General features: G+C 36.3%; 1 protein-coding gene across 9 annotated transcripts in view; it reads left to right on the forward strand.

Moving 5' to 3' along the window:
- LOC128265403 (basic-leucine zipper transcription factor A) overlaps positions 1–26,827 on the forward strand; it is a 43,694-nt gene that overhangs the window by 12,102 nt on the left and 4,765 nt on the right. For 3 of the 9 annotated variants that reach the window (XM_053001384.1, XM_053001385.1, XM_053001386.1), the window contains 7 exons: positions 14,285–14,409; positions 15,000–15,427; positions 18,819–19,490; positions 20,900–21,320; positions 21,791–21,947; positions 22,010–22,257; positions 22,495–22,678. In XM_053001384.1, coding sequence (XP_052857344.1) covers positions 14,285–14,409; positions 15,000–15,427; positions 18,819–19,490; positions 20,900–21,320; positions 21,791–21,947; positions 22,010–22,257; positions 22,495–22,678 — 2,235 coding nt within the window. Of the gene's footprint in view, positions 1–6,506; positions 6,922–9,594; positions 10,201–14,284; positions 14,410–14,999; positions 15,428–18,818; positions 19,491–20,899; positions 21,321–21,790; positions 21,948–22,009; positions 22,258–22,494; positions 22,679–24,657; positions 25,201–26,827 lie in introns of those variants that run through there. The other 6 variants (XM_053001389.1, XM_053001383.1, XM_053001381.1 and 3 more) reach the window with 6 other exon arrangements.

Genomic DNA, 26,827 nt, shown 5'->3' on the forward strand with positions numbered 1-26,827 from the left:
TAATTTCCCTCGGTGTGAAGACAAATCGAACAGTTTAAAACTGCAGCATACAACTTAACGCAGAGCATGTAAGTTTTGCACTTATGCCCTGTCGATTTTCTAGACCAAAATTCGGAGAAATTTCTTTATTATCCACAAGGGATATGTTAAGAAACTTTTTATTCTTTTTTCTTTCTTAAAGATTTATACTTTTTGTTATGTAAGACAATTTCTATCGATTTGAAAGTGTACATGTTTTCATTATCGTAAGTTCAAATCTTGTTAAATTTCAAATTTATAATAATTATTATTATCTAAAGCGTGTTTTCAATCGATTTTTAGTGAATCCCCATAGCTAAATTCTATGCTAATCAATTTAACGCGCAAATGCAAATAACATTTCACCCGTTGTTATTATCGTTTGGTTTTCTGTGGTGGGCGTTGCCCATTTACATATGATTAAAGTAATGCCGAACAATAATCAACTATTTTTTCTGCTACTGCTGCTGCTAGCTGTGTTGCTGAAAAAATAAATCAGGAACAATGTGTTGTCATGGCCTGTTATCAAACCCGTCAAAACCGTCCATCCACGTGATGCCAAAAACGAGCACTTACCACCCGAAACGGCCTACCCAACCACTCAACCACCCACCCACAACATTCATAGACGTACATCGGCATTCTCGCCCAAAATAAACAAAGCTCCCCCGGAAGTTAAAAATATTAACCACGAAAAATAAATGAAAACATGAGCGAAACTCGAGAAAACTGCTTATCAAATTTAGCGGATTCTTTCTCCACTGCTGGTTTGGGGGTATGGCACTAGAATGGTCGGCGGATCTCTCAGTTTGGGCTATGGGTATGGTATAATATGGTACGGTGGTTCCCTTAAACACCTTAGCTGCTCCCTTTTGCCCCCGCCTTATCACTGTATGTGCTCAACCGCGTTTGCATAATCTAAGAAAAGAAACTGGCGATTAGAAGACACGCGAAATAATTCCCATTAAGTGCAAGAGAAGCAGAGCCAAAGGAATTATTTTTTGAACAGGAAAGGAACTGAAAATCAGGGGCTTGTTTCAAATTTTTCAAAATCTAACAGATATTTTCAGGCATAAAAAATAACACAATTTAACTGAACAATTTGACTAGTTTTTTTTGTTGTCAATATCATTCCTAAGCAGACAGTCTTAAATAATTAAATAATAATCATTGAATTAAAAATACAAAACCGTATTGAATTGTATTTGAAATTGTAAGTTTTAGTTTGATGATATTGGTAATCTTACTATAAAACCTGTTTGCTTTTCTGCAAATGGCTATTTTATATAATATTTTGTGTTTAAGATTGAAAAATCATTGAACTTTTATTATTTCAGGTTGCAATTCTTAAATGTTTAAAATATTCTTAAATAATATATGAGAATATATATTTGATTTGTTAATTAATAAATTAAGACAACTTTGCTCCAAATGCCAACATCTACGGATTTTTATAAAATCTGCTGATGACAGGGGACAAATTTCTGTTGTTAACGTTCACGTTACAGCCTTTCGTTCGCTGTTAATTTAGCATGCTTTTAACAGCTGAGTTGGCCGCTCGGCCATTGCGGCGTATGCGTGATTTCTTCTACTGCTTTTGCCATTGCTATAATTAAATCAAACAGTAGCGGCAGCAAAACAATTACAACAAATTTAAGCTAATTAATTAAACAATGCAACAATACAACATGAACAAGAAAAAGAAGCACTAAAAAACTCTTCCTTGATTGTTGTTTTTGAGTGTCTTTTGAAGTTCAGTGTTGTTACTGTTATTATTATTTTTGTACGTGCAACAGGGAATAACAATTTAATTTTTGCTATTTTTTTGTATGTTGATTTTACTTTTTACGATCAGCAGTCGCCGTAAAAAAAGCGCCATACCCAAAACGTTTTCAATAACATTTCGTGTCTGGTGTTTCGTTTTTTTTATTGCTGTACAAAATAGTAAAATTGTTTACCGAAAAATGTAAAAACAATTGTTAAGAATTTTTGGTTTATCTACCAAAAAAAAAGGTCTAATAACACTGTACAAACGAAAATTTTTTGTATTACAAATTTGTTTTGGTTTAATCTCACAAGCATTAAACTTTCTTTAAACCGAAAGAAATAAATGTATGTGGTACAACTTAATTTATAAATAATATATTATTACCGAGCATTCTCAAATTGAAGTGCTAAAATTTGTTGCATAATATTGAAGAAGATAAAAACTCTTGCATTAAATCATTAATCATCATCATTAAAAACGAAAAAAAAACGGGAATAAAAACCACTTTATTAAGATTAATGTAGTCAAAATAACACAAATATCTAAAAAAAAAAATCAAGCATCTTTCTAAAAATCGAAATTGTCTTGCTGACAAAATAAAATTCTTTAATCAAAAATCTGATGAAAAAATGGTTTGTGCGCTTTTTGTACGCTTTTTAGTCTTGTTTTGTTTACCTTCGTGATTAGCATTGGTTCGTGGCGTCGCGAGTCAAAGGGAATTGTATAGGTGGAAAAGGGAAAAGGAGAGGAGGAATCGCGTTAATCGATACGAAATAAATCGTCCGAGATCGTGATAAGGCATTTAACATGATTAAGATATTGGGCTACGTATGTACAGTGATATATCACATAATGTACAGCATCAGTTGGATGTGAAAACATTTTTTTCGGTTCGCCACCTCCGGCAAAAAGTAAATGTCTTATATCGCGATCTGTGGTCGATTTTCCATTGGCCAAATCGGAATAAAAAACGGCACGCAAAAAACAAGGATGCGGAGACAAATGATTGAAAATAATTTTGCAATTTTTTGAGTTATACTAATTAGAGTGCCAATCGAAACAAATCAAAGCGACACAAATCAAATTAAATATGTGTCAGCTAGACAGTGCGTTTCGCGGGTGTAGGGCTATCTCGAAAATATGCAAAGTCACCGAAACATATTCTAAAACAATATTCTGTAAAAAGTTGTAAGCTTTGTCCTTTTTGTACTGAAATCCATCCAACTAATTAGGATTCTAAAAGACGACAATTGTGTTCAACTATCTGGTACCCCTGATATTTTATTTTTTGTCGTTTTTTTCTTGATGCAACTTCGGAAACTGGTAAAATTCCGAAACAAATGAAACATCGTATAAATAATTATAGAAGCCAATTGCTCCTGCAGGTCAAGTAACTATTGTTGTAGTTGTTTGTTGTCGTTGTTGCTCTGGTTGTTTGTTGTTTTTGTTGGTTGTATTACTGATGCAGGTGATGAAACAAAAGTACAATAAACCGTATTAATAAGTGCAGGTTGTAACCTTGAACCTTGACAAATGCCCAAGTATATTGTATATGATTGTTGGTTTATTATCGTCTTTGTTGTTGTTGTTGTTGTTGGCTATGATCATTGCTAAGGTCGCCACGCACTAAAAGTAGGGTATAATATAATACATTCATCGGAACAGCAACAACAATCAGCGAACACAACAATCAGCAAATACACGAGATGTAATCATCATCATATGTGAGGATTTGAGGGGAATCGGTAGTTTCTGGGGGGAGCTATTATGCCAACCAACAAAATGTTATAAATTATACATCGCCGAGTGACAAATGTGCGCAGCGGCCATTAAAAATGTTAAGTATTAATTAAATTTCAACGCAAAATTTGCGGACTGCGATTTAGGTTCGATTAGTACTCTACATAATCAAGTCTAAGGATCCAAAAGTCGAAATCACCTTTTCTGGAACTGATATAAGACGTGGTAAAATGTCAATAGTTTAGGTTATGCGGTATTTGGAGTTCTCTGCAGACTGTTGGGTTCTGTACTACAAAATATAATTTGTAAATTATATACATTTTTTGGGTTATTTACCTTTAAGGCTTTAATAAGTATGTTTTATAGTCTTAATTCCGTTCAAGGCAGATAAATAAAACATGGCAATTGCATTATAATTGTAAATAAATTATTTTAAATGGTTTTTTTTTTATCGTGTGAACATATTTCTTATCCACCAGTGAAAGGGAAGCGTCAAAAACAAATATTCTAGTTCTATTATGTATTTTCTTTGATAAGACGAAAAAAAAATTGCGTCAACGCTGCGTATGCGCATTATTATTGTGTGCGTGTGCGTGTGGCTCTATTGTGATGTTACCTTCGCACACACGCTCCCCCTTTTTTCCCCCTCCCCTTAATAATTTTCAATGCTAAGCCGAAAAATATCAAAAAACTATCATCACTGGCTGCCGTTGTTGTTGTTGCGATAACACGGATTGAGGTGTGCGCGCGCTCTCTTTTCTCTGCTGTCGTCCTGAGCCTCTGTCGACGCGCTGCCTTTCATGGTGACGTCGGCGTTAAAAATTTACATGTGTTATATGCTGTGTTTGCTTTGTTACTGCTATAGTTGTTGCCGACTATTATCAAAATTTGTTTGCGATACAGTGGAGCTAAGAGAAGGAATTTCTATAAAAAAAAAAAAACCAAAAAATAATATGAACGTATTTTTTCAACCAGTAGTAAAAAGTAGCATTTAAAGATAAAGTTTAACTTTAAAAAAAGTTTACATTTAATTTTTTCACAGTTAAACTCTATCTTTAAATGCTATCTACTTATTTTTTTTAAAAAAAACTATAGACTTTTGTTTGTTTATTTATATTTTTATACTGTTATTTTATTCGTTATTCTTTAAGTTGCTGGTTTTTTTTCGAGCAACATAAAGGACTAACGCAGATTAAACAAAAAATTAAACCTTAGTGGACTGACCTGTTTTTTTACTATTATTATTATTTTGTTATTATATTTATATTTATTTTTGTATTTTCACCCACTGTGCGCCATCGGCAACCAATAAGAAATTAACGCCATTGCTGTTACTGTTATTGTGGTTGGCACGATCGGTTGTCGTTTCGCTTCGTGAGTGCTTTGCACACATTCGGGTTTGGAAAAAGAGAGCGCTCTCTTAACAGCTGTCCGCTCAGCTAAGCCACTTGACTTGTGGGGCCAAACCACCACCCCACCATTCCCCCCTCGTTACGCGTGACTGTGGTGTGACCAAATTTGGGGCAAACGAATTTCGAAAAAAATGCACCGTTATGACTGCACAGAAGATTTAAATAGCATTTGAGGCCTGAAGATGACTAGGGATTTTAGAGAACATTTTCGGGTAAATAAACAACTCTTTTTTCATATATTTTAGCTAACAATCGAATAAGCAACATGCACACAAATAATTTTTGAAATCAAATTACCCGTAAACTAACTAATTTGTTTGTGTTAAATATCGCCTTTTTTGGTCACACTTGCCAAATAGTTTTTTCACGCCCAAGCGAAAAGTTGACACAGATGCACTGAAAAAGTACATAAGATGTTTGGACTTTTAAATGTAAAAAATAGTACAAACAGGGCAACAAAGAACTTTTGCGTTCTTAAAATTAAGAGGAAAGTACTACTTATTAATCATATACTTTAATTTTAAACAATAGAATTAATTTCTTGGAAACCATATAAATGGCTTTCTTTAAAAATAAAATATAAAATTAACTAATTTTGGATTTTATTTTATTTGGACTACCAACTTTTTTCACCATGTACAATCGCTAGTTTAAGGTTGTTTGTCCATTTATCAGCATTCGTATGTGCGAACTTATGTTGGCATTCCGTTCTATAGAGTGGCCCTGACTGTCTGCAATTGACCGCAAAGCGAACGTGTGCTGTCTAGTGTTAATTAACAGCCACGCATCGCAGCTAAACATGAAAATACATACGTTGGGATGGACCGCACTAGGTAAAAGTAAAGTGTAAAATTTGTATTTTTAAAAGACAAACAAAATTAATAATTAATATGGTAACATTAGTAAGCAAGTTTTAGCCAGTTTATTTTCAAGAAATTTTTATTATTATAAAAATTAATTAATTTGGGTGTTTAATATTGTCTTTTAAAAATCGAGTCCAAGCTGAGGGTATAATACATGTTCTATATTTATACATAAGTCATTTTAACTTATCCAGAAGGTACAAAATGCTGTGATTTGACGCTAATAGATACACGTTATAGTTTGTCCACAATAATCAATGCAAAACGGTCCACCCCAATCCAATGCGCATACGCACCGGCGGCTGAAGCATAGCATAAAAAGAAGAGCGAAAAGAGATGGTGTTTGCAGGTTGCAGATCAATCTTTTGATTTTGATACTTTGCTGATATTGATTTCAATTGCTCTTCCTCCCTTTCCCGCTCTTTCTCTCTCTTTGTGACTGCTTTATCAATTTGAGTTTGCAATCAGTGCCGCCGACAAGAACAACAACAAACAGAAACGAGGCGCGCGCTGTGCTCACACACACATGGAAATCAATTAAACCCGTTGTCGTCGTCGTCGTCATTCGGCCACGCGTACACTTGTTGTTGCTCCTGCTCTGCTCTGCTCCGGTGGCCCTCTCCGCTCAGCATCACTCCACTCGTTCTTTTCGCCGGACCGGACACTTGGAGAGAGAGTTCTCCTTCTCCGGGCCGCCGGGTTCGGGTTTGAGTCTGCGCTAAAGTTATATAGTGCGCCCACCTTTTTCCGCCGCAGTCCATCGATCTCAGCGTAAGTGTTCGCATCGCCATTTCGCCGCCGCTCTTCGTTACGGGTCACGGTTTGCGGTTAACGTTTGACAACTTACGGTTTTACTGTTCGCGTTTCGCGGCTAACGGGCTACGGTCTACGGCTCTTTCGGTTAATACAACGAACTCGTGCTAAAATTTCGCACTTTTTACCACTGCCCGCTTTTTTTTCTGGTGTGACGTGCTCAATTAACGTTTATTATTTGAAAAGTTAAAAGTTGTGCGCCCATTTTTTATCAGTCGAAAAATGATGGCCTGATCGAAAATTTCTTAAAACAAAAAAACTGGAAAATTAAAAATTAATAACAAAATTCACCGTAAACTGAACAAATGTAGCTTAGATCATATATCTCATAAAACCTTTCTAGTTTAGCGCTAGGCTAAATTATTAGGTTTCTTTTTTAAAAACTCACTACAATTTGTTCCCTTTAGAAAAAATCTTAAGTAAAAACTTAAAAAAAATTAAACTACAATTCGAATTTTTTCACAGCAAATTTTGATAAATCATAGTTTAATGAGTACTGTCATTTTTTTGGAGGCAGACCAAGTAACTACTCTCAGTCGCGCGCGGTTTATCTTATCGGCTTTTGACCGAAGTGTAGAATTCTACGGACCGTCCCTGTGCATAAGGCAGTTCCCAGTCGAAAACCCCACGATCCACAGACCACAACGAAGTCAACCAGAACCCGTCTAGAATCTCTCAAACGCCAAAAAGAAATTAAATACAACACAATTATATATACATTTAAATTCACTTTCTGTTTGTGAGTCCCCGCATTCCGAATATCGCGTACAAACTTTTGTTTATAACAAATTAAAACGCGGCCAATAACACAACGAAACAAGAACATAAGAAATAAAACGAAATTATTAAAAAAAAAAGTGATTATGATAAGTGAGCGATTGATTCGGTGGATGAAGAGGGCAAACATTAATATAAATTCTTTGCGTTAGTTTATTGGATATGTTCGTTTCAAGAATTTGTTTCTCTTGGGCCTAGTTAGCCAGGTGAACTGTTGAAAAATTTAAATGGCTTTCGGATTTTAGGAATTATAGTAGAAAGTTCTAATCAAGTATCCGATTTCATTGACTTTACGACTACATTTATTTTTTATTTTTTTATCAACTGCCTTAAGCTTCATAAATGTTAATATATATATATATATATATATATATATATATATATATATATATATATATTTAAATTATAAACGCATATGATTCGACAAAAGTCAAAAGCACTGTATTTTTTATATAATGTTTTAATTGGCATTAATTTATTTTTTGTGTTGTATTTTGTATTATATGTGTGTTGATTAAATTTTAGCAATTTTAATTATACTGATTCTCGTCAGACAAGTATTTTAAAAATTATTTTGCAGATGACTGCCGGTAGTTTCATAGTCCCCAAAATCCCTACTCAAGTTTCCCGATCTTCCGGCGCTTCCTGCTCGAAAATTAAAAACGAATAATAATCTGAGGAGCGGAGATCAGATAAGATCAAGCTTAGTTCTGCTCACTTGAGGCTCGTTCGTTACACGTTCAATGTGGGTCAATGAAACAAGATCATAATTTTTACAAAGCCAACGGCAGTCGTTACACACATTACACACAGTGCACACAGTACACACAGTATATATACATTCATATAATACCGATTGCTGATAAATACACCGTACAGTTTCAATTAGCATTTAATCAAGCCAAGAACTTGCCTTGGCATTTGATTGTCAAATCCAAATAACATAAAGACCAATCCATGCCGAAACCAGAGGCCAATGAAGTTATGGTCGAGGGGCGGCCCAGAAGAAGGGGGCGGGGTCGGTCGGTGCTAACACACTTATCTGTGTCACCTCGATTAGCAGTTAAAGTCGTTTACACCAAAATTCAAATGCACTGGGGAAAAAGTGTTTGGGAAAGTTAGGAAATTAAAGAACATAAGAAAATTGGTATAGCCCTGTATATTTGTTGTATATTTTCTTTTAAACTTGTTCTATATTTATTACTAGTAATTTTGTATTTATATTAAAATACATTGTAACATTTAATAAGCACTTAGAACGGTATATTGCTAGATTATTTGAAATACGTGGTTAAGAAATAGTACGTTTTCTTAGTTGCTATTTTCTTCAAGCATAGTTAAGGTTATTTGAAAATCGATCAAAGCTTATATATTATTAAAAAAAAAAGGTTGTCTTTATTTTCGGAGTGTATATTCTGACTCTGAGGAGTTGAATGAAGCGAAGTATTTAAACTGGATGGAGCGTGGAGTTCCTTAAGACCTTGCGGAACTTGCCACTCTAAAGGACTTAACATTCCTACCCAAAAAGTAAAAGGGCGCCCAAACAAGTAGAACAGGGCCAGAATTTTAAGATTGGGTTCGAACCCGTTTTCCGATTCCGAACTCTAACTGTAAACGTGAAGTTACGATTTAATGAAAAGGAGGGAAACCAGGAAGCTGTCGAAGGATCGAACATGAAAAGAATGAAACAAGCTATACCTTTCAAGGCGCCTTGGACAACGAAACCAGTTTAGAGGAAGGGAAAAATAATGCACTTAAGGCCCCAGCTCCTCCTCCTCCGCCGATTATCATAATCATTATCTATATGCAACAAAATGATCATTAAACCATTGCGATCTCCTTATTTCTGTCTTTTCTTGTCGCTTGGACTTTGAACCGCGCCGGCGATTAAAGAAGATGTGTATAAAAAACAACATTTTTACATCGTTCGGTTTCAGTTTTCGGCATCGGGCTGTAAAAGATGAATAAATGAATAAGCGAGCGAAAAAGGCGAAACTCCGAAACAAAACAAAACGAAACCACGAATTTTTCAACCTGTTTTTAAGGCGTTTTTAGTGCATTTTTCGGGCGTTTTCTAACCGTGGCAAAATGTTAAAAACGTTTGAGCTACTTAATAGGGTTTCAACTTATTGGTATCCAGTTTTTCCCCGGGTTTTATACGTTATATTAAGTTTTCTTTATCCCTATTCCAAAAACCTGGCAGATAAACACGAAATCTACAACTGCAAAACTTATTTAACAACAAACAAAGCAACAACAAACAAATGTACAAAGTCAATCCAAAATTGTAAGCATTTAATTCAAAAATAAAACAAAAAACATTTCAATGTGCCAACAATAATTACCAAATAAACAAAAAACACTATTAGTCAAAAGGAAAACAACAAAATCGATGCCTGTAAACATAATTATAAAATACACTAAAAGCACTTATCCCAAAAAGAGAACGAGAAACTTGAGGAGAGAGTAGAAAGAGTGAAAAAACACTGAGAGATATATAATTAATTGCATTAAATAGCCATAGGAGTAACTTATTCAAAAGTCCAGTGCCAATCCGTCAAAATGCGCTTCACCTACAATCAGTATAAACATTACGAGTCCGGTTATCGGATTCCATCAAAAATGCATAATCTGAACCACCATAACAACAATAATAATAACTCTGGGGGTGGCAACAACAACAACAATAATAATAATAATAACAACAACAACAATAGCCATCATTATGCCCACCACAACAACAACAATAATGGCGGTAACAACAACACAAATTTCCAAGCCTATCAACATCACTACAAAAGCAATTTCGGTAAGGACTTGATAAAAAATAGAAAAAAACAGCATATGCTCCTAATAAGATATATAAAAATATTCTAAGAAATTGTATGCCAACATATTGGAAAGATAACAATCAAAACATTTGATTATTCCATGTAACTGGTGGTATAAATAAATAAAATAAAGGTATTTTAATATATTTCGCAATCTGCTTCATATTATTTTACCGATAATATGGGTAATACTGAAATTTATAAAACTAAAATCACAAAACTTCTGAGAAGAATATATATTTTTTTTATATTTTCAAAAAGTTGTTAGTTGTAGCTCTGTAGTTCTTTTTTATTTTAAAGATCCCCTATAAATATACAATATAAACGCTTAAGTTCCACAAAATATAAACTGTTTTCGATATCTTGAATTGTTTTTGATAGACTAAAATGGAATGCCAGCTGCCAACATGACGTGGACATAAACGTTTCTTTTTGGCCAATTGCTCCCCTTATTGGCTGGCATTACGTGTATCCAATGCAGAGTTCGAAAATCTAGACATCACCTTAGTTGTACTATCCCAACATCCAATGCTAATGGCTGGCTTATCGGCAACACGCCATAATTTCTTTGAAAACAAATCTCTAGCTTCGCCTTTGATAACATTTCATAATCGGTATGGGTGTTCGAGTACACATGGAATTTCCTCGCCTCGAATATCCAACCAGAAATGTCGAGCTCTCCAATCTGCAATTACGCGAGAGGCGCCAGTTGTCGCTGGTGATTCAATTCCTTTCTCCATATCAGGCTTGGGTTCTTGTTTAACGCTTTTCGCCAGTTGCCAAGTTTGGTGTGGCGATAAGATTACACGCAAAGCAGTAAATAATAAAGCCAAGGCGCCCGAGCCACCCAATCAAACCACGAAACACTTGACCAACCCGCTAATTGGATGGTGACAAATGAGATCAAAAAACCGATCCTAGAAATCGGATATAGAAGTTATAGAACTTTGATGATGCTTAAGCTGGGAATAGGGCTAATTCACTTTTAAAACGGCATATTTTTGGAAACTTTTTGTTGACGAAACAGTTTAAATATGTTCTCTAATACCAATGTTACAGTATGGCATTTAAAAAATATTTTATTTAATTTACGTAGAGAAATTTTGAATAGTATGGCAACGGCGGCAATCATTCTGGAGAGCCTCGGAAAAATTTGAAGGTTTTTTTATTTTAAAATGTAGAGATTTACTCTGTATAACGTAAAGTTAAAAGATCAGTCAGTCAATATGCAAAGTATTGTAAAGTTATAAAACCAGTTTATTTGTTTCAAAAGACCAAAAACTTGTACTACTTAACAACAAAGTGAATTAAAACAGATTTCTCTTTTTCAGTTTGCTTGGGATCTCAGCGAGTCCAATAATAATTGTTAAGCCGAGTGAAATGTTGCACTTTTGTTAATTTTGGACTAGTGCCTTTCAATCAAACAAATTGTCCAGACTCTTCCTTTAATTTCCGTTATTATTTCGACCCTCTGGTCGGGGGGAGGGGCTCATCTTTCACTATTGTGGTTGATGGTGGGGCGGGCACAGTGGGTCAGGCAGGTTCAATACACTTTATTTCCCTCGCCATTGTTTTATTGACAATCTGTTTTGGGGTTGACCTCTCCGAAGCTGTTATTTCGCTCGAGGAGTCTGTGTTTAATTATAGAACCTGCAAGCAGCGTCAGCACCATCTGTGTTTAACTATCTTGCGGGGAGGAATTCTTTATGCCAACCTCGCGCTGATCTCCGGTGAGAATTGAATTAAAGCACGCTTTTTGTCAGCCAATTGAGTGCAATGTCTAGTATGCCATAATATAATGATAGGTGGATGAAAGCAACAATGGCTTTTAGGCGCGATTGTCGTATCGTTAACGTATCCATTTATCTGTGGTATCTGCATCTGTATCAGCGGCATGAGGCGGCAGTTTAGCCCCTTGGAAACAAAAGGCCGTATCCCCTCTGATCCCAATCCCAACCGCTCTTATCTGTAGCGATCACAGGTAAAGCCCATTTCTTCCCAGGTTCCCGGGTTCCCGAGTTCCCATTTCCCATTTATTTGGGTACTGCAGGTAGGCGCGTTCCGCAAGCCCAGCAATAAATGTTTGTTTGTTTGTTTGTTTGTTTGATTTCCACCCAAGGTTAGGCCAAAAGGGTGCGGATCGCGTGGGTGTTTTTACTGGTGTGGTATGGTATGGTATGGTATGGCATCATAAAGGCCAAGAGTCGAACAGATTTTCTCACCTCCCTAATTTGTATATCTATATGTACATTTGTTTGGAGCGCAACGCACGTCACCGAGGGATCTTCGTAATTGGAGATCAAAGTTTGTTTGTTTTCGTTGCTGCTATCAAAGGCGCTATTGTTTGCTCGACTCTTATCTCGTAAATAAGCTCGTAATTATTTAACGATTTTACCGGAATTAAGGAACGGAACATACAATTATAGCAGATTTCTCTGGAAATAAATGGATTTCGGAAAGAGGGGTGTTAAAATCTTTGTTAGAAATATGAATTTTATTGGACAACATTTATTACATTTTCACACTAAATTTCACACGATCTCTTCTATTAAACTTAAATGGCATTTCATTACAAAATATCTTTATTTGTTTGTAGAAACGGTCATAATTTGATAAAGTCAAATAATTTTTTACAATTGGTTTCTAATGAACATGTCGCGACATGACACAACGAGCCGTGACTTGAAACATTTCATATAAATATATGTATTGTAATTTAAAGAATATAGAACTAATTTGAAGAATATGACTACTACAAATTTGCAACATTATAATACTATTAAAAGGCTTCTAAAAATACAATTTAAACTTAAGTGACTCAGCCTAAAATCTGCCTCGTCTTCTAATCGTTCAGTTTTCCCTTTTATTTTTTGCTTCCACTTTGGCCTATCCCAACACACATTTTAGTCCCCAGATTGCACCCCTATATATGTAAATACATATGGCGATATAAACCCAAGTCGAGTTCCACTTGCCTTTGCCCCCCAAGAAATTATCAAATTTTATTTGCAATTGATTTGCATTTTAATTAAATGTTCTGCGAAATAAAACATTAGAGAAAGGCAGGCGTTTGGGGTTTTATTATTTTTTTTTATATACCCAAATAAAGAAGCGCAAGCCAAATATACGATCGAAAACGGGGTAATAATAAATAAATAAAACGGGGTGGGGAGGCAGGGGAGTGGAGTGGAGTGAAGTGGAGTCGCAGCTTGTTAATGGGTTGGCGTTGGCGTTGATGTTGGGCTTGGGGTTGGGTCCGTTTGGTTTGGTTTGGCTGGGTTTGTCTGGCTTCCTTATCAGCGCACTCCGGCTCATTGTTCCGCTGCCCATGATAATACACAAACAGCGCCCAGCCAGATGATATACATGTGTACATATACAGAAGTGCTTATAGGCAACACAACTCCATGTAGAGCAGAATATAACGCTGGAACTGCGACGGCGGCAACTGCTGTTGAAATTGAAATGGAAATGCGAATGCGAAAACGAAAATGAATGCAAATGGAAATTGAGCTTCAATTGAGATCAACAATGTATGCAATGCAACAGTAGCATCACCATCGCCATCGCCATCACCATCATCATTGTTACAATAACAGATGGAACTGCAGCTGCAACAGATTCTATGCTGCCGACTATACGGACCTTAGATCTCCGGGGTTTGCACTCTCCGGCGGAGTTCAATGCACCCCACAGGCCGGGCGTCGCAGTATTATCAGTTTTCCTGGCATATAACTTGCAACTTGCGAACGGGGACTACAAATCAGACGATATTTTCTCGGTTCCTCTCTATCTGGATTTTAATTCTTTTGTGTTTCAATGAAGCCACTACCATAGGCGCTATATAGAACTGGAAATGAGGCGCTATTCTAGTAAATCTAATGGCAATCACATATTACCATAACATTAACCTCAAAGCAACATTGATTTCTTACTATTTTCATTGTTCACTGGCACTTTCCCTTGTAATTCCATTTTAATAAAGGCTTAATCAATAATTTCAATATATTCTTATAAATTAATTCCTTGTTTAATTATGATTTCTCTTCATTTTACTTTTAGGCATGAGGATGACCATGTCCACCAATTCCACAATGAGTGCGCGAATACATCGGAAGGGATTTCGCATACCATCGAAAAGACAACCGGGTAAGGGATTGCCCGGCAAGCTGCATACTATTACCAGGGTAAGTAAATGATTAAAAACCAATTAAATATTATGTAAAATAAATATAAGGAAATATAACAAAAGGATCACATTCGAATTAGCCTTATTATTAGAGAACTCTTTTTAATATTTATTGTATACATTCGTTAATTTCATTTTATTATTTATTTACCAAATTAAGCCCGTGGCTTTCGAATCTATAATTTGTTGTTATTTTTTTTTTAAATAAATATAAGTAATATCTACTGTTAAAAGAACCAATATTTATTGAATTCACTTGGTAAAGGTGTTTTAATTAACAATATTAGTTCCTTAAACTATATGATTTTAATACTCGGTTTATTAATAATTGTATTCATTCGTTAAAGTAATTTTAATTGGTATTATTTGATAAATCCCACAAGGTATCTCATTTGATATTGTAATTTTGTAAAATAAACATAACAAGTAAATATATACTTTATAAATCTCTACGGAGAGAAGACTTTGTATTTATAAAATTTATTTGTTAAAGGTATTTTAACAATTATTTAGTTCCTTGAAGACATCTTTAATACACATTTGTTAGTTTCTTGTACTGATTGTTTCAAATCTGTGACATTGTTGCAGACGGGTCCCGGCAAGATCGTGCCTGGAAAGCGAATACCACAGCGACCCCATCCGCCGCCCTGCGACAACTCGAACGACAGTGGCCTGGGCTTCGATCAGCACACGGAGATGAGGTCCTCGGCAGGAGCGGGCGGGTCGGTTGATCCGGCGGTCCATGGCAGCAACTCCGGCCAGCGGTCCGCTTTGATGGTCAACAGTGCTCTAACCAACACAGTGGCTGCCGCGGCGGCCGCCGCAGCTGCTGCAGTGGCCAGCAACACGTTGCAGCAGCATCAGCAGCACCACCAGCAGCAACAGCAGCAGCAGCAGCAGCAGCAACAGCAGCAGCAGCAACAACAGCAGCAACAACAGCAGCAGCAGCAGCAACAACAACAACAGCAGCAACATTCACCGCAGCAGCATTTAATACGAGCGATACCTGTATCAAGGTGAGTCACTGTCCACTGTCCACTGTCCATTGTCCACTGTCACTCTTTGCCCCTCAACTCCAGCCACTTAAAGTCCCCCTCTCAGCCTCCAAAACTTCTCATCAGAGTTCATGCGCAGACGCTACTCGAGATAATTGCCAGCTCATGATTTCATTTCGTTTTGCGTTTGATTCATGATTTCGAGTGAATGAATATTGATTGCCTCACCGCAAAATACACCCACACTCTGATGCACAAACTTACATATGCACCCACTTGAAGAGAAGAAATATTTCGAATTTGCAAGCTTTAAAATTCAAAAGGGAAATTTTATCAGATCGAAGGGCTCCTAGGGCTGGCAATAAAATCGGTTTTTATATTAAAACCATAATTATTAGTAGTTTCCCTTTGTCCGTTAACGAGAATCTGTGATTTTTTTTCTAGTGGGCTTGACAATATTCTAGTAAACTTTGGGGATTTATGTTTTTATACATATTATTATTAATAAGTTTTTTTTTTATACCCATTAAAATCTAGTCAAAAATTAATTCAAATATATGGTTGGATAATAACGGAGAAGATATTTAAGTTTACTTCTGGATTACAATAGTTTGCTTTGCCGCATTTAAAGTGTTTAATTTTATTTGTTTATTGGTTTGAAAGGGAACACCTTGCGTTTAAACGGAACGATATTTGTTTTTCTGAAGGCTCAGGCTCAAATAGCTGAAACCCACTGGAAATGTGGCTTCTTTAAAATTCCGTAGCTGTTGCATTCAGTACAGTCCAGGCTTTTGTATCGGTAGCAACGCATGTGTTTGACTGACGATCGAGGAAAATATCAATTTCCATAGTGCTAATGTCATTTATTTTCCGCAAACCCAAGTGAGAAGTATAATATTGATGAACTTAAAACTGATTTCTAATGGACATAATTTTACTTTTTTTTTATATATCTTGATTAGTTACAATAATATAATAACAACAATAATTTAATATGTGGATAGGAAATTTTGGTTTAAAAGATAATACAATTTGTGGGTAATAAATTTTAGAAACTTATTTATTGAAAAAAAAATTAAAAATTATGTAGACAAAGAGTTTAAACTATTTGAGAAGTTTTGCATTTTAATACAATGCTTTTATACACATAATAATAATAATCCTCAAAATCAATTGCAAATCTATTGGCGATAGTTCACATATATGCCTTTTTATTTTCCACGTTGGTTATTGACTCTTATAAGACTGGTTTTCTAGGTAGGTCATGGTGAATATGATTATTACGATTTGGCTTTATACGATATGGATTAAGAATTAAATTTTCATATGGCATTCTCTGGGTCTGCGGGCTCATTATATTGTTGTTGTTTGTTCTGTTGTGTGTGTTTGTGTGTGTGTATGGGTGTGTGTGTTGTTTATTTCGACCTTTGTTATTGTGATTTTGTAGCTGTAGCTATTGTAATTGCATGCCCCTATCTGTATAAATCGCCGCATTATCTTATCAGCTTATCAGTTTTTCGAACCCTCCTCCAGTTGCAAATTGCAGTTGGGAATCTGAAAATTAAAAAAGGCAAAAGGGGGTAGGAGGTGGGTTAATTCAGAAGGTGTTTGGCTTTTGGGGTTGCCCCTTATCTCTAAAAAAATATGTAAGGGGAAAACAATGCTTCCATGTTGTGATTTTTATGAGGTTTATTTAGGGCTTTCGTTAATTGCCGGGAACATGGGTTGATGGCTAGGTGGCTGCCTTTTATTTTTATCGATTATTTACAAAACAATCAATACCTTTGCATTTTTCTAGCTTCTGTAAGAAGCTTCTCAACTACATTTCTGTCTAATTTTATTACAACGCGATAAATAATTCTCTTGATGTACCATTTTTTTTTAAGCAAAAATAGATTTTTCTGCTTGCATTTCATATTATAGCGTTGTCAAAAATGTTCTCAAAAATTATTCTAAAAATATTTCGGTTGCTCCAGAAAACTAAGATTTTCAATTATGAAAAAAACACCTTCATGTTATCAATTAAAATTCCGAGTGCATTTCCATATGAAAAATAATTTACTAAATATTTTTTAAACATGTTTTTTTGCAGAACATTTTATTGTTGATTTTTTCTCTTTTCGGTTTTTTTGTTAGCGTTTTCGTTGTTGATCTTGCAGATTTGCACATTCTTTGGCGATTTATTTAATTTGCATATATGAAAATACGCATTTCCTTTCGCACTTTGGCCAATGACTTTAGGATGGGGGATTGTTTTCTTGCGGATATTACTCTGTGAACGCGATTACTTATACGCACTGTTGCCGCCGTCCGACATGCGATTCGTGAATTCTCCTTGCCTTTGCTCCGCTTATTATCAATCGGCTGCACTCTTAGTGTTTAAGTGTTTCATTCGCCTGATTTGGATTAGGATTGAAGCGCAGTATCTGCGAGAGATTACGTATAGCATTTGGATGCAGGGAACATTATGGCATACGACTTCTATCAGTTTGAATCTAGTTCCACAACTGAAATGAATCTGCTATAGGTTTGCAATGAGTAGTTTTGATGAACATACATTTCGCCAACTGAACTGGAACAAACTAAACTGACAAAGAACTTTTTTTTATTTAATTGACTGTCAACAAATCGACCTATTTTGTATCAGTTGAAAAAAATATATTTATTTAAATACGAATGGTTAAATTGTAGTACAAATAAGACTAAAATAAAAACCTTTCTAGTTTAATATCAATAGGTATGATTGGTTTTTCGACCAATGTCGTTTAAATTTCAATTGCCTCGGTTCTATCTTGGTTTTTTTTTTTTACAAGTTTTCAATCCCCAAGTAAATTTTATTATTTTTTCAACCTTCAACTATGATGTTCTCTTGATTTTCCCTGCCGACTTAAATCAAAGTCAGTCCTCGATTGAGTTCAGGCCGTTAGTTCCGTTCAGTTCCGTTCAGATCCGCTCAGTTATATTCAGTTTAGTTTGTTTGTATGGAGCTGATTGTCTATTTGGGTTCGCTCAATGCATTTTAAATGCATTCGGACATTGATTGGCGCATTTGAACTCGATTTATATTTATTTTCCTATCTCTTAAAAATAAACCTAGGTTTTAGTAAATTTTTTTTAGGGAATCAATTGCAAATGCATATGTTTTTTTAATACATTAATTAAAAATGAATGAAGGACGCAATTCGGATGAGTTTTTGTATGGAAAGCAGGAAAATTAATTTGAAAAAAAAATTGAACGTGCTGAGGCGCTATACCAATTTAAAAACTTTTAGTTATTCAGACTTAAATTATTTAATTCCGAAATTTGATGACAGAGAAAGATCCATAAATCGATTTAAATACCTAATTCGTGCGTGTGTTGCTGTTGTGTATCCATGTACATGAATGTCTGTATATATATGTTAACGTATAGATCGCGGCACGCCATGAGCCACTATCTGGAGGATCTGGATCTGCTCTCGGCGTCCTCCTCCGAGGACTCGGCCACCTCGACGCCGACCAGTTTGGACGAGGACACGGGCTTTGTAAACGACAGCAACTCGACGACAACCGGTGGCAATAGCAGCTCGGATCCCTTTGGTGGGGTATTTCAGGCCACCGAAGCAGCCGTTGCAGCAGCAGTCAATGCATTCAACCTGCAACAACAGCAGCATCAGCAGCAGCAGCAACAACATCAGGTGCAACAGCAGCAACAACAGCAGCAGAACCAGCAGCAACAGTTTCAATACAACGGATTGCTGTTGCAGCAGCAACAGCAGCAGCAACAACAGCAGCAACAACAGCAGCAACAACAGCAGCAGCAACAGCAACACCATCATCACCACCATCATCGTCATGGCAAGCACATCAAACGCAAGAAGCTAGAATGCAATCAGGTGGAACTGGACAACGATGATGCCTGCAGCGAGGATGAGTTTATCCGCAAGATTGCCAGTTCGGTGGCTGTCGCATCCACTGTGGATGCCACGCCCCCTCCTGTCGCTGCCGCCCCCGCAACGGCCACGCCCACTGTCAGCCTCCTGCCGCGCATCAGCAGCAGCTGCATCAGCAACAACGACAGCAACAACAACAACAATCAGACAAAGTAAGCAACGTGTTTTCTTTTGCAGCTAAAAAGAAAACAGTGTTTGCCACACAAAATATCCAAACAAGTTCTTTGGTAGATGTTCCATGACTAAATTAAATTATTTGATCGAAACTGTGTAAGCAAAAATAAGGATTAGCTTAAATGTTGGGCCACAATATATTGGTAAAAAGAGAAAAGGGTGATTATAGACAAACAGAAAATATAAGCAAATATAAATTTAACTAAACTGCAAATTGTCTGTAGAATTGTTTTGATAGTCTTTTTCTATAACATATTTATTTATAAATATTTGTATATGAAAAAAAAGTATAGCAAAAACAAAGAATTATAAAACACATAAAAGTCGCTCTCAAAAAAAATTTAATAAATATAATAATTGATCGATAATATTGAATATATTGAAAATAACATATTTTGCCAAGTAAGTTTGTTCAATCAAAGAGACAAAAAAAGGTATACCCATACAAATTGGAACTACAAATGTTTAGTCATCAAAAAGGATATGCGAGGATAGCTAAAAGAAAAAAATCTAGGGAAAGTGGCCTTAAATTGTTTTAGTTTATCAACAATGTCTAGGCAATATTTTTAGCGTATAAAACAAAAAACAAGTTTACATTCCAAAATTGTTAGACACCGAAAAAAAATGTGAAAAACCAAATAAAAATATTTCGGTGAAAGAATAATAGACTTTTCGCATACTGTAGAGCCAGAACTTTTGTTAGTCGCAAAGTATTTACTTAGATGGCTTTGACTTTTGTTCCTTTATAATTGCTCAATGTGTGTATTTGTTCCCCGTCTATCTGTTTATAATTTTTGTTTATATATGTGCGTATGTGTCCGTTTGTAAACAAAAGCAATACAATTTGAAGCAATGGTAAACAATTGGTCAAAGCTAAGATTTATTTAAACAAAACGAACCAAACCGAACCGAACCAAATGCAAAGTGCAGCAATGAAAACTTGCGAAAAATTCCTTTTCTGTTTTTTTATGTTTCATGTGTGTGAGTGTGTGTGTATGTTTGTGAGTAATTAACAGGCAAAGTCATATATCATTCATTTTTTAGCTCTACATATTTAACTAAATCCGTATCGATATTCGTAGCTATGTAGCCAATATCTTTGTGCCTAAAAAAGAGTTCATCTCATTTCATGCCCCAGCATCCCTTATTTTGGCCAGCATATGTGAAAACTAAACCATAAATCATTTAACCCAAATCAAATTGAATCTAGATTTGTATTTCTTCAAACGGACATCGGCCAAAGTTCAAGTACAAGACGTGCCAGACATTTAACGATCCTTAGACAAATAAGCAACCAGCATGCGATCGATCTTTAACGATCGAATGGAAAAGTTGTTGTGCCCGTGGAAAGACTAACACATTTCGATGATCTCAATCTAACCCGCAGATTCATATCGGCCAGGACTGTCACGCGGGTGGCCAACAAACGTCAGCCCACCACGCCGCTGAACAGCATCGCCAGTTCCAACGATGGCCAGGTGCAGCTGGAGATCGTCTCGCAGCCGGAGCAGCAGCATCGGGCCCGCTACCAAACGGAGGGCAGCCGCGGCGCCGTCAAGGATCGCAGTGGCAACGGATTCCCCATCGTCCGACTGGCCGGCTACGACAAGAACGCCGTCCTCCAGGTCTTCATCGGCACGGACATTGGCCGTGTGGCGCCGCACATGTTCTACCAGGCCTGCAAGGTCGCCGGCAAAAACTCGACGCAGTGCAACGAGAAGAAGGTCGACGGCACCATGGTCATTGAGATCGATTTCAAGCCCGAAACGGACATGACCATCACCTGCGATTGCGTTGGCATCCTGAAGGTGCGTTGCGAAACTAATATGCAGAGGAAATGTATTTATTTATTTATTTACAAACTGTAAGCTTAAGGCCTAAACATATATAATTTAAACAGTAAGATGATCTGTTTGCCATATTCGTTCTATTGTTTATTTTATCTCTTGAAGTAGAGTAAATGAGAGTTAAAATTAGAGATACAAATCAACAGTTATTGAACCTTTAAGTGATTAAAAGCGATTAACAAATGCAGATGATCAAATATAAATATAAATATAACAAAAGTTTAAAAAATGATCAAATTGGAACATAAATAGCAATACAAAATAGATATTTAAATTTAAATACAGCTTAATTTAGTTAAATAAATATGTAACCATTACATAAAATCATGTAAAAAGAAAATGTTAAGAATACTAAATAGGTTTTATAAATAGAAATACAGTTTAACCTAATATTATTTCTTGAATTTAATGGATAATCATGCCATCCGCAGGAACGCAATGTGGATGTGGAGCACCGCTTTCCGGAGCACCTGGCCCAGAAGAACAAGAAGAAGTCCACACGCTGCCGAATGGTGTTCCGCACCCAGCTGACCCGCGACGATGGCACCACCGAGACCCTGCAGGTCTGCTCGAATCCCATCATCTGCAGTGAGTATAGCAAACTCATTTGATTAGTTAAATTACCCCTTAAATATATATTCGTGCTTTAGCTCAACCACCTGGCGTGCCGGAGATATGCAAGAAGTCACTGAACTCGTGCCCAGTCGATGGCGGCCTCGAGCTATTCATCATCGGCAAGAACTTCCTGAAGGACACGCACGTGGTATTCCAGGAGACCTACGACAGCGTCAATGGCGACGATCCGGCCACCGAGATTGCGGTGCGTCAGCAGCTCATCGGCGGTACCGCCGCCCTCTGGGAACAGAGCGTTCTGCCGGACAAGGAGTATCTCCACCAGGTGTGTGCCAATCTCCATTGAAAAATTAATGGAATTCAACGTTTGTGGACCAAGATAAGCATTGTTAATTAAATTGGGACTTAGTAAATTTCAAACTTAATGAATTTGAAAGTAAAACAAAGATGTAAATACCAACTGCTAGCAAACAATTCTGCAAATTGATTTCATTGATTGTTAGCCATAACAATTTAATTTAATGTTTTTGACTTGAATAACTATTTGCCATTGCCTTTGCAGACCCATTTGATTTGCACGGTGCCGCCGTATCTGCACCAGAGTATCCTGAAGCCGGTCCAGGTGCAGGTGTCCATCGTTTCGAGCGGCAAGAAGAGCGAGCCGCACACGTTCACCTACACGCCCAAGGGACAGTACACGACGCTGGCGGCGGCCAGCACGTTAAGTAACACAGTCCACGCCCAAGGTATCTATTTGTTGACTAAGCGTTCGATCGCACCCAACCAACCGATTTACCAACCACAAACTCCCAGCCGGAGATCGCGAGTCGTTAGCTATGTAGAAACCACAAAGAAATAATCGAAAAAACTCTTGTCAAAATTACGAACAAAAAAAACCAAAAAAAAAAAAAAAAAAAATGAGAATAAGATACATATGTGAGGTAGGCAGGCTTAGGCAGTTATTAAAAACGTATATTTAATGCCATTGTTAGTCTACCTCTAGTACCTCCTCGAAGTTGACATTTTTTTTTTCGTTTATTATTATTTTTTCAAAAACCAAATTAGCTAAACTAGAACCGTTTATGGTTAGAAAATATAACCATATAAAAAACATATAAATCGATAAGCGATAGGTAAAACAATCTGATCTCTTCATGCGTTATTCTGTTCTTTCCTTTCCCCTTCTATGTATCTTCCATTTCTCTCTGACTCCTTCTCATTGCTGGCTTTGTATTATATATTTAACAATTAGCAAGTCTGTGTGTGGCTAACCAAACAAAGAAAAGCCAACAAAATATTGCGAAATATAGGTGTTTTTCACCCTCCAAAAGATGCCCACAAAAATAAGCTCAATGTGAGAAATTTAAGAAAGCTTTACAAGTTATTCAATCAAGATAAAAGACTGGAACGTTTCAGAATTAGCATACAATGTAATAAAAGTTTCGAATATAAATTATAGTTAGTTTAAGGCTTAAGTGATTACTTTAACTGAATTATCTCCATACATTTTACCTGATAAATAACTTAAAGACCTCGAGTTCATTGCCTTATCATCATGTATACTAAATGAATGAAATTTCATAAATAGGCCACTAAGAAGAGAAATTTGTCGCTCATATTTTGCCTGCCACCTATTCTATTCCTTTTCCTTTCATACTTTCTACTACTTTTTCTTTTGCACCGAATAACGCATGAAAAAATCAATACCATATATTCTTAAGTAGGAAACAAGGAAAACGAAATCCCACAAAAAATATAACATAAAATATAACTTAATCTATAAGCACAACCAAGAATGATAAAACAAAAAACCTAAATTAAATTAATAACCATAAATGATTAAGGCACAGGACGGTGCAAATCTTCGGAGAATCGATTTCTCCAGTCTTCCCCCACCTCCCGCCTCTCACTCTTTCTCTCTGCCCATCTCTCTTTGTCTCTGAAATCAAACCCGTCCACCAAAAAACAAAAAAAAAGAACGACCGGAACCGGAAACTGATCGAAACAACACTGCTGAATGAATGAACTTGATTTCCCCTGCAAACGGATCCTTCGCGATGAAGAAGAATAGTATTATTTTTTTGGATGTGCAAGGCACATCAATCCGTATTGGACCCTATTTTAATATTATTTTCTGTGTAGAGAACATTTTCATCCATACCTGGAGTCGACTTTCCTTGCTATTTTATCAAGTAAACAAAATAAAAGTTTCGCTTCTCCTGGGGACTTTTCTTCTGGCTTAATTTACGTGTGTTTGTTTGCTTGTTTGTTTGCTTGGTCGAGTGTTTGCGCGTGTGTTTGTTTGTTTGCCTGTGTGCGTGTTTGTGCCGGGGGTTCATTGAATGAAGTGCAGAGTTTTCTTGATCAAGTTCAGCCGAGAAAAATACCCAAAACAGATGAAGGAAAGCTCAACCAGAGCGATAACATAAAAAGAAACCGAAAATAAACCGACACACGATGAATCAGCAGCAGCAGAAGCAGCAGAAAATCAGGAGGATATATCTATAAACCAGACAAGATGAACAGATCCCCCCATAAATAAAAACCTGTTTTTCAAGTCAGGAAAAATGATTAATAACATTCAAAGATCAGGATGTCTTAAAAATTAAAAAAAAAAAAAAAAAAAACTCCTCCCTCCACCATACAAAAAACTTCCTCCTTCTCCCAAAAAAATATGCATATATATATTTTTACTTTATATTCTTCCTCCTTCCCCTTCTCTTAGCAATTTAGGTGCTCAATCTAACTATATAGTCAAATATGTAAATTTTTGAGTGCTATAAAATGCAAAGGCCAAAATTAAATCCAAATTAAGTCATTAATCGACAGTCGATATAACAATTATATAGACACCGATATATCCTGTATCTCTCGATACATACAAACACAAAACCATAACTATAGCAAAGAGGCCGACGAAAAGCCATGAAATGAAAGCTTGCCTGGAAAGCAACGCTGGACAAAAGCGATGATATCGATAGAATTGCAGCAATCGCTCGATAAGTGACTGCCAATCGCTTGCGTTCGATGGCGATAGATACTCACACACCCATACACGTCACACAGACACATAGAAATCTAAAAGAAATACCCAAACGAAATGGACCTATGGCACCGAGGCAGCAATATCCTATCCAACCCCATGGAAAATGATGACCAGCGACGGATTTTCAGCCCCATCGAGTCTTCAACAGCCACATCTGCTCATCTCTAACCCCATCTCTAACCTCCAACAACAGCTACTACAGGCATCAAGGATACTTTTAGGGTACTGGTTAAAAAAAAAAAAAAAAAAAAAAAAAAAAAAAAAAACCATCCAATTCTTACAGAAAAAATTACCAAAAATATTTACCGATTGACCAACGTACAAATTCTTTTTTTGCCATTTCGTAATCCATTTTTCTATATGTCTATTAATTAATACCCACACACAATACCCTACCCCTCACACACACGAACACACACACATTTACCATTACTATTAACTATAAGGGAAACCCATTTCACATATAACCTTAGAGCATTACCTTTAAGCACCTATATATACATAAAGCTAACACCATTTGAAGATTTTTTGCCCTGTCTCTCTGTGTAGATCTTGTGATCGAAGATCGTCATTAAGTCGGGATTAGTTTATTTGCATAGATTATTTCTGAAAATTCTTCGAGTTTTGATTGGGTATGGAAAATGTTGAATTCATCTATTCACTCATTGGTGTCTAGTAAATATTTCAGAATCGTTCACTAATAAACGTAATACATTCATTAGCTCATATTAATGATTGCATTTCCTGTCCCAGTTCCTCTGAAAATGGTATTTTTAACAGGTCTAAAATGTATAGTTTCTTTAGCACTATTCTTTTCCTAAATACCAATATCATAAAAGTAGATTATTTTCGATTTGATAAATCTCTATTGTTCAAATAACATTCATTGCACACCCTTTGAAGATCAGTTTCAGTTCTCCACTATCTAATCACGCAATTCATGTACAGAATTTTCAGAGACCAAAAGACCAATGCTAAAGCTCTATGGATGCATATGACAGTGTCAGGCCTCAGTAAAAACGATAAACTCAAAATTATAAAAGGGAAGCTGATAAAATTAGGAACTGCAAGCGGGAACTTGTTCTGAAAGACCCTAAATATGAGGTGGTAGTGATGGGACTCGTCTAGAACGAGTGGAATTTAAAGCATTGCTCGACTTCAGAGCCTCAGCATTACGCCTAGCGAACGACAACTAGCTTTAGATCAAAGCGACCCCGCTTAGGAATCGAGAATTGCAGACTGGGATCATAGAAAGATGGGTTTTCTGGCTCCTAATACTAATCCACAAACACCTACAATATAAGATGTAATACTTAAGTTCAGATACTAGAAGTAGATATAAATCTATGAATTAAGTAATAATGCTTGGAGTGTGTTGGTGTGATTGTTGAATTTGACGACTGTTGTTGATTGATTGTGGATTTTGTACGACTGGTTGTGAAAATGGGATGTGTGGTATAGATTCGTAAACGTCTGTCGATCTGAGATATTTGTTAAAAAGCGGTTACCTTTTGCTTGACTTTCCTTCAGTAGTGTGATTGATCAAGGAATTACTATTGATTGACATATTGATTCAGTGACTGCCTAGAGTCTGTCTGATCTAATTTTGATCGGTTTTGCCATTTGTCATCTCTAGTGTGTGTTCAATGATTGCTATCATAATTGATTTGGTCAGCTTGGTGTGGTTTGATTTAGTCAGTTATTTTTGTGCGTATCGTGGACTGAACAAATGTTTTAAGACCTCTTTCGTAGCTCTCTAGTTGCTGTACTGCCTTTTCTGAATGCCGCGTGAAAGGATTTGCCAGTGAAACAACAAAGCCAAGCATAAATACTCTTAAGAAACTAAATT

Source organism: Drosophila gunungcola, unplaced genomic scaffold, assembly GCF_025200985.1.
Source record: "Drosophila gunungcola strain Sukarami unplaced genomic scaffold, Dgunungcola_SK_2 000122F, whole genome shotgun sequence".
NCBI lineage: Eukaryota > Metazoa > Arthropoda > Insecta > Diptera > Drosophilidae > Drosophila > Drosophila gunungcola.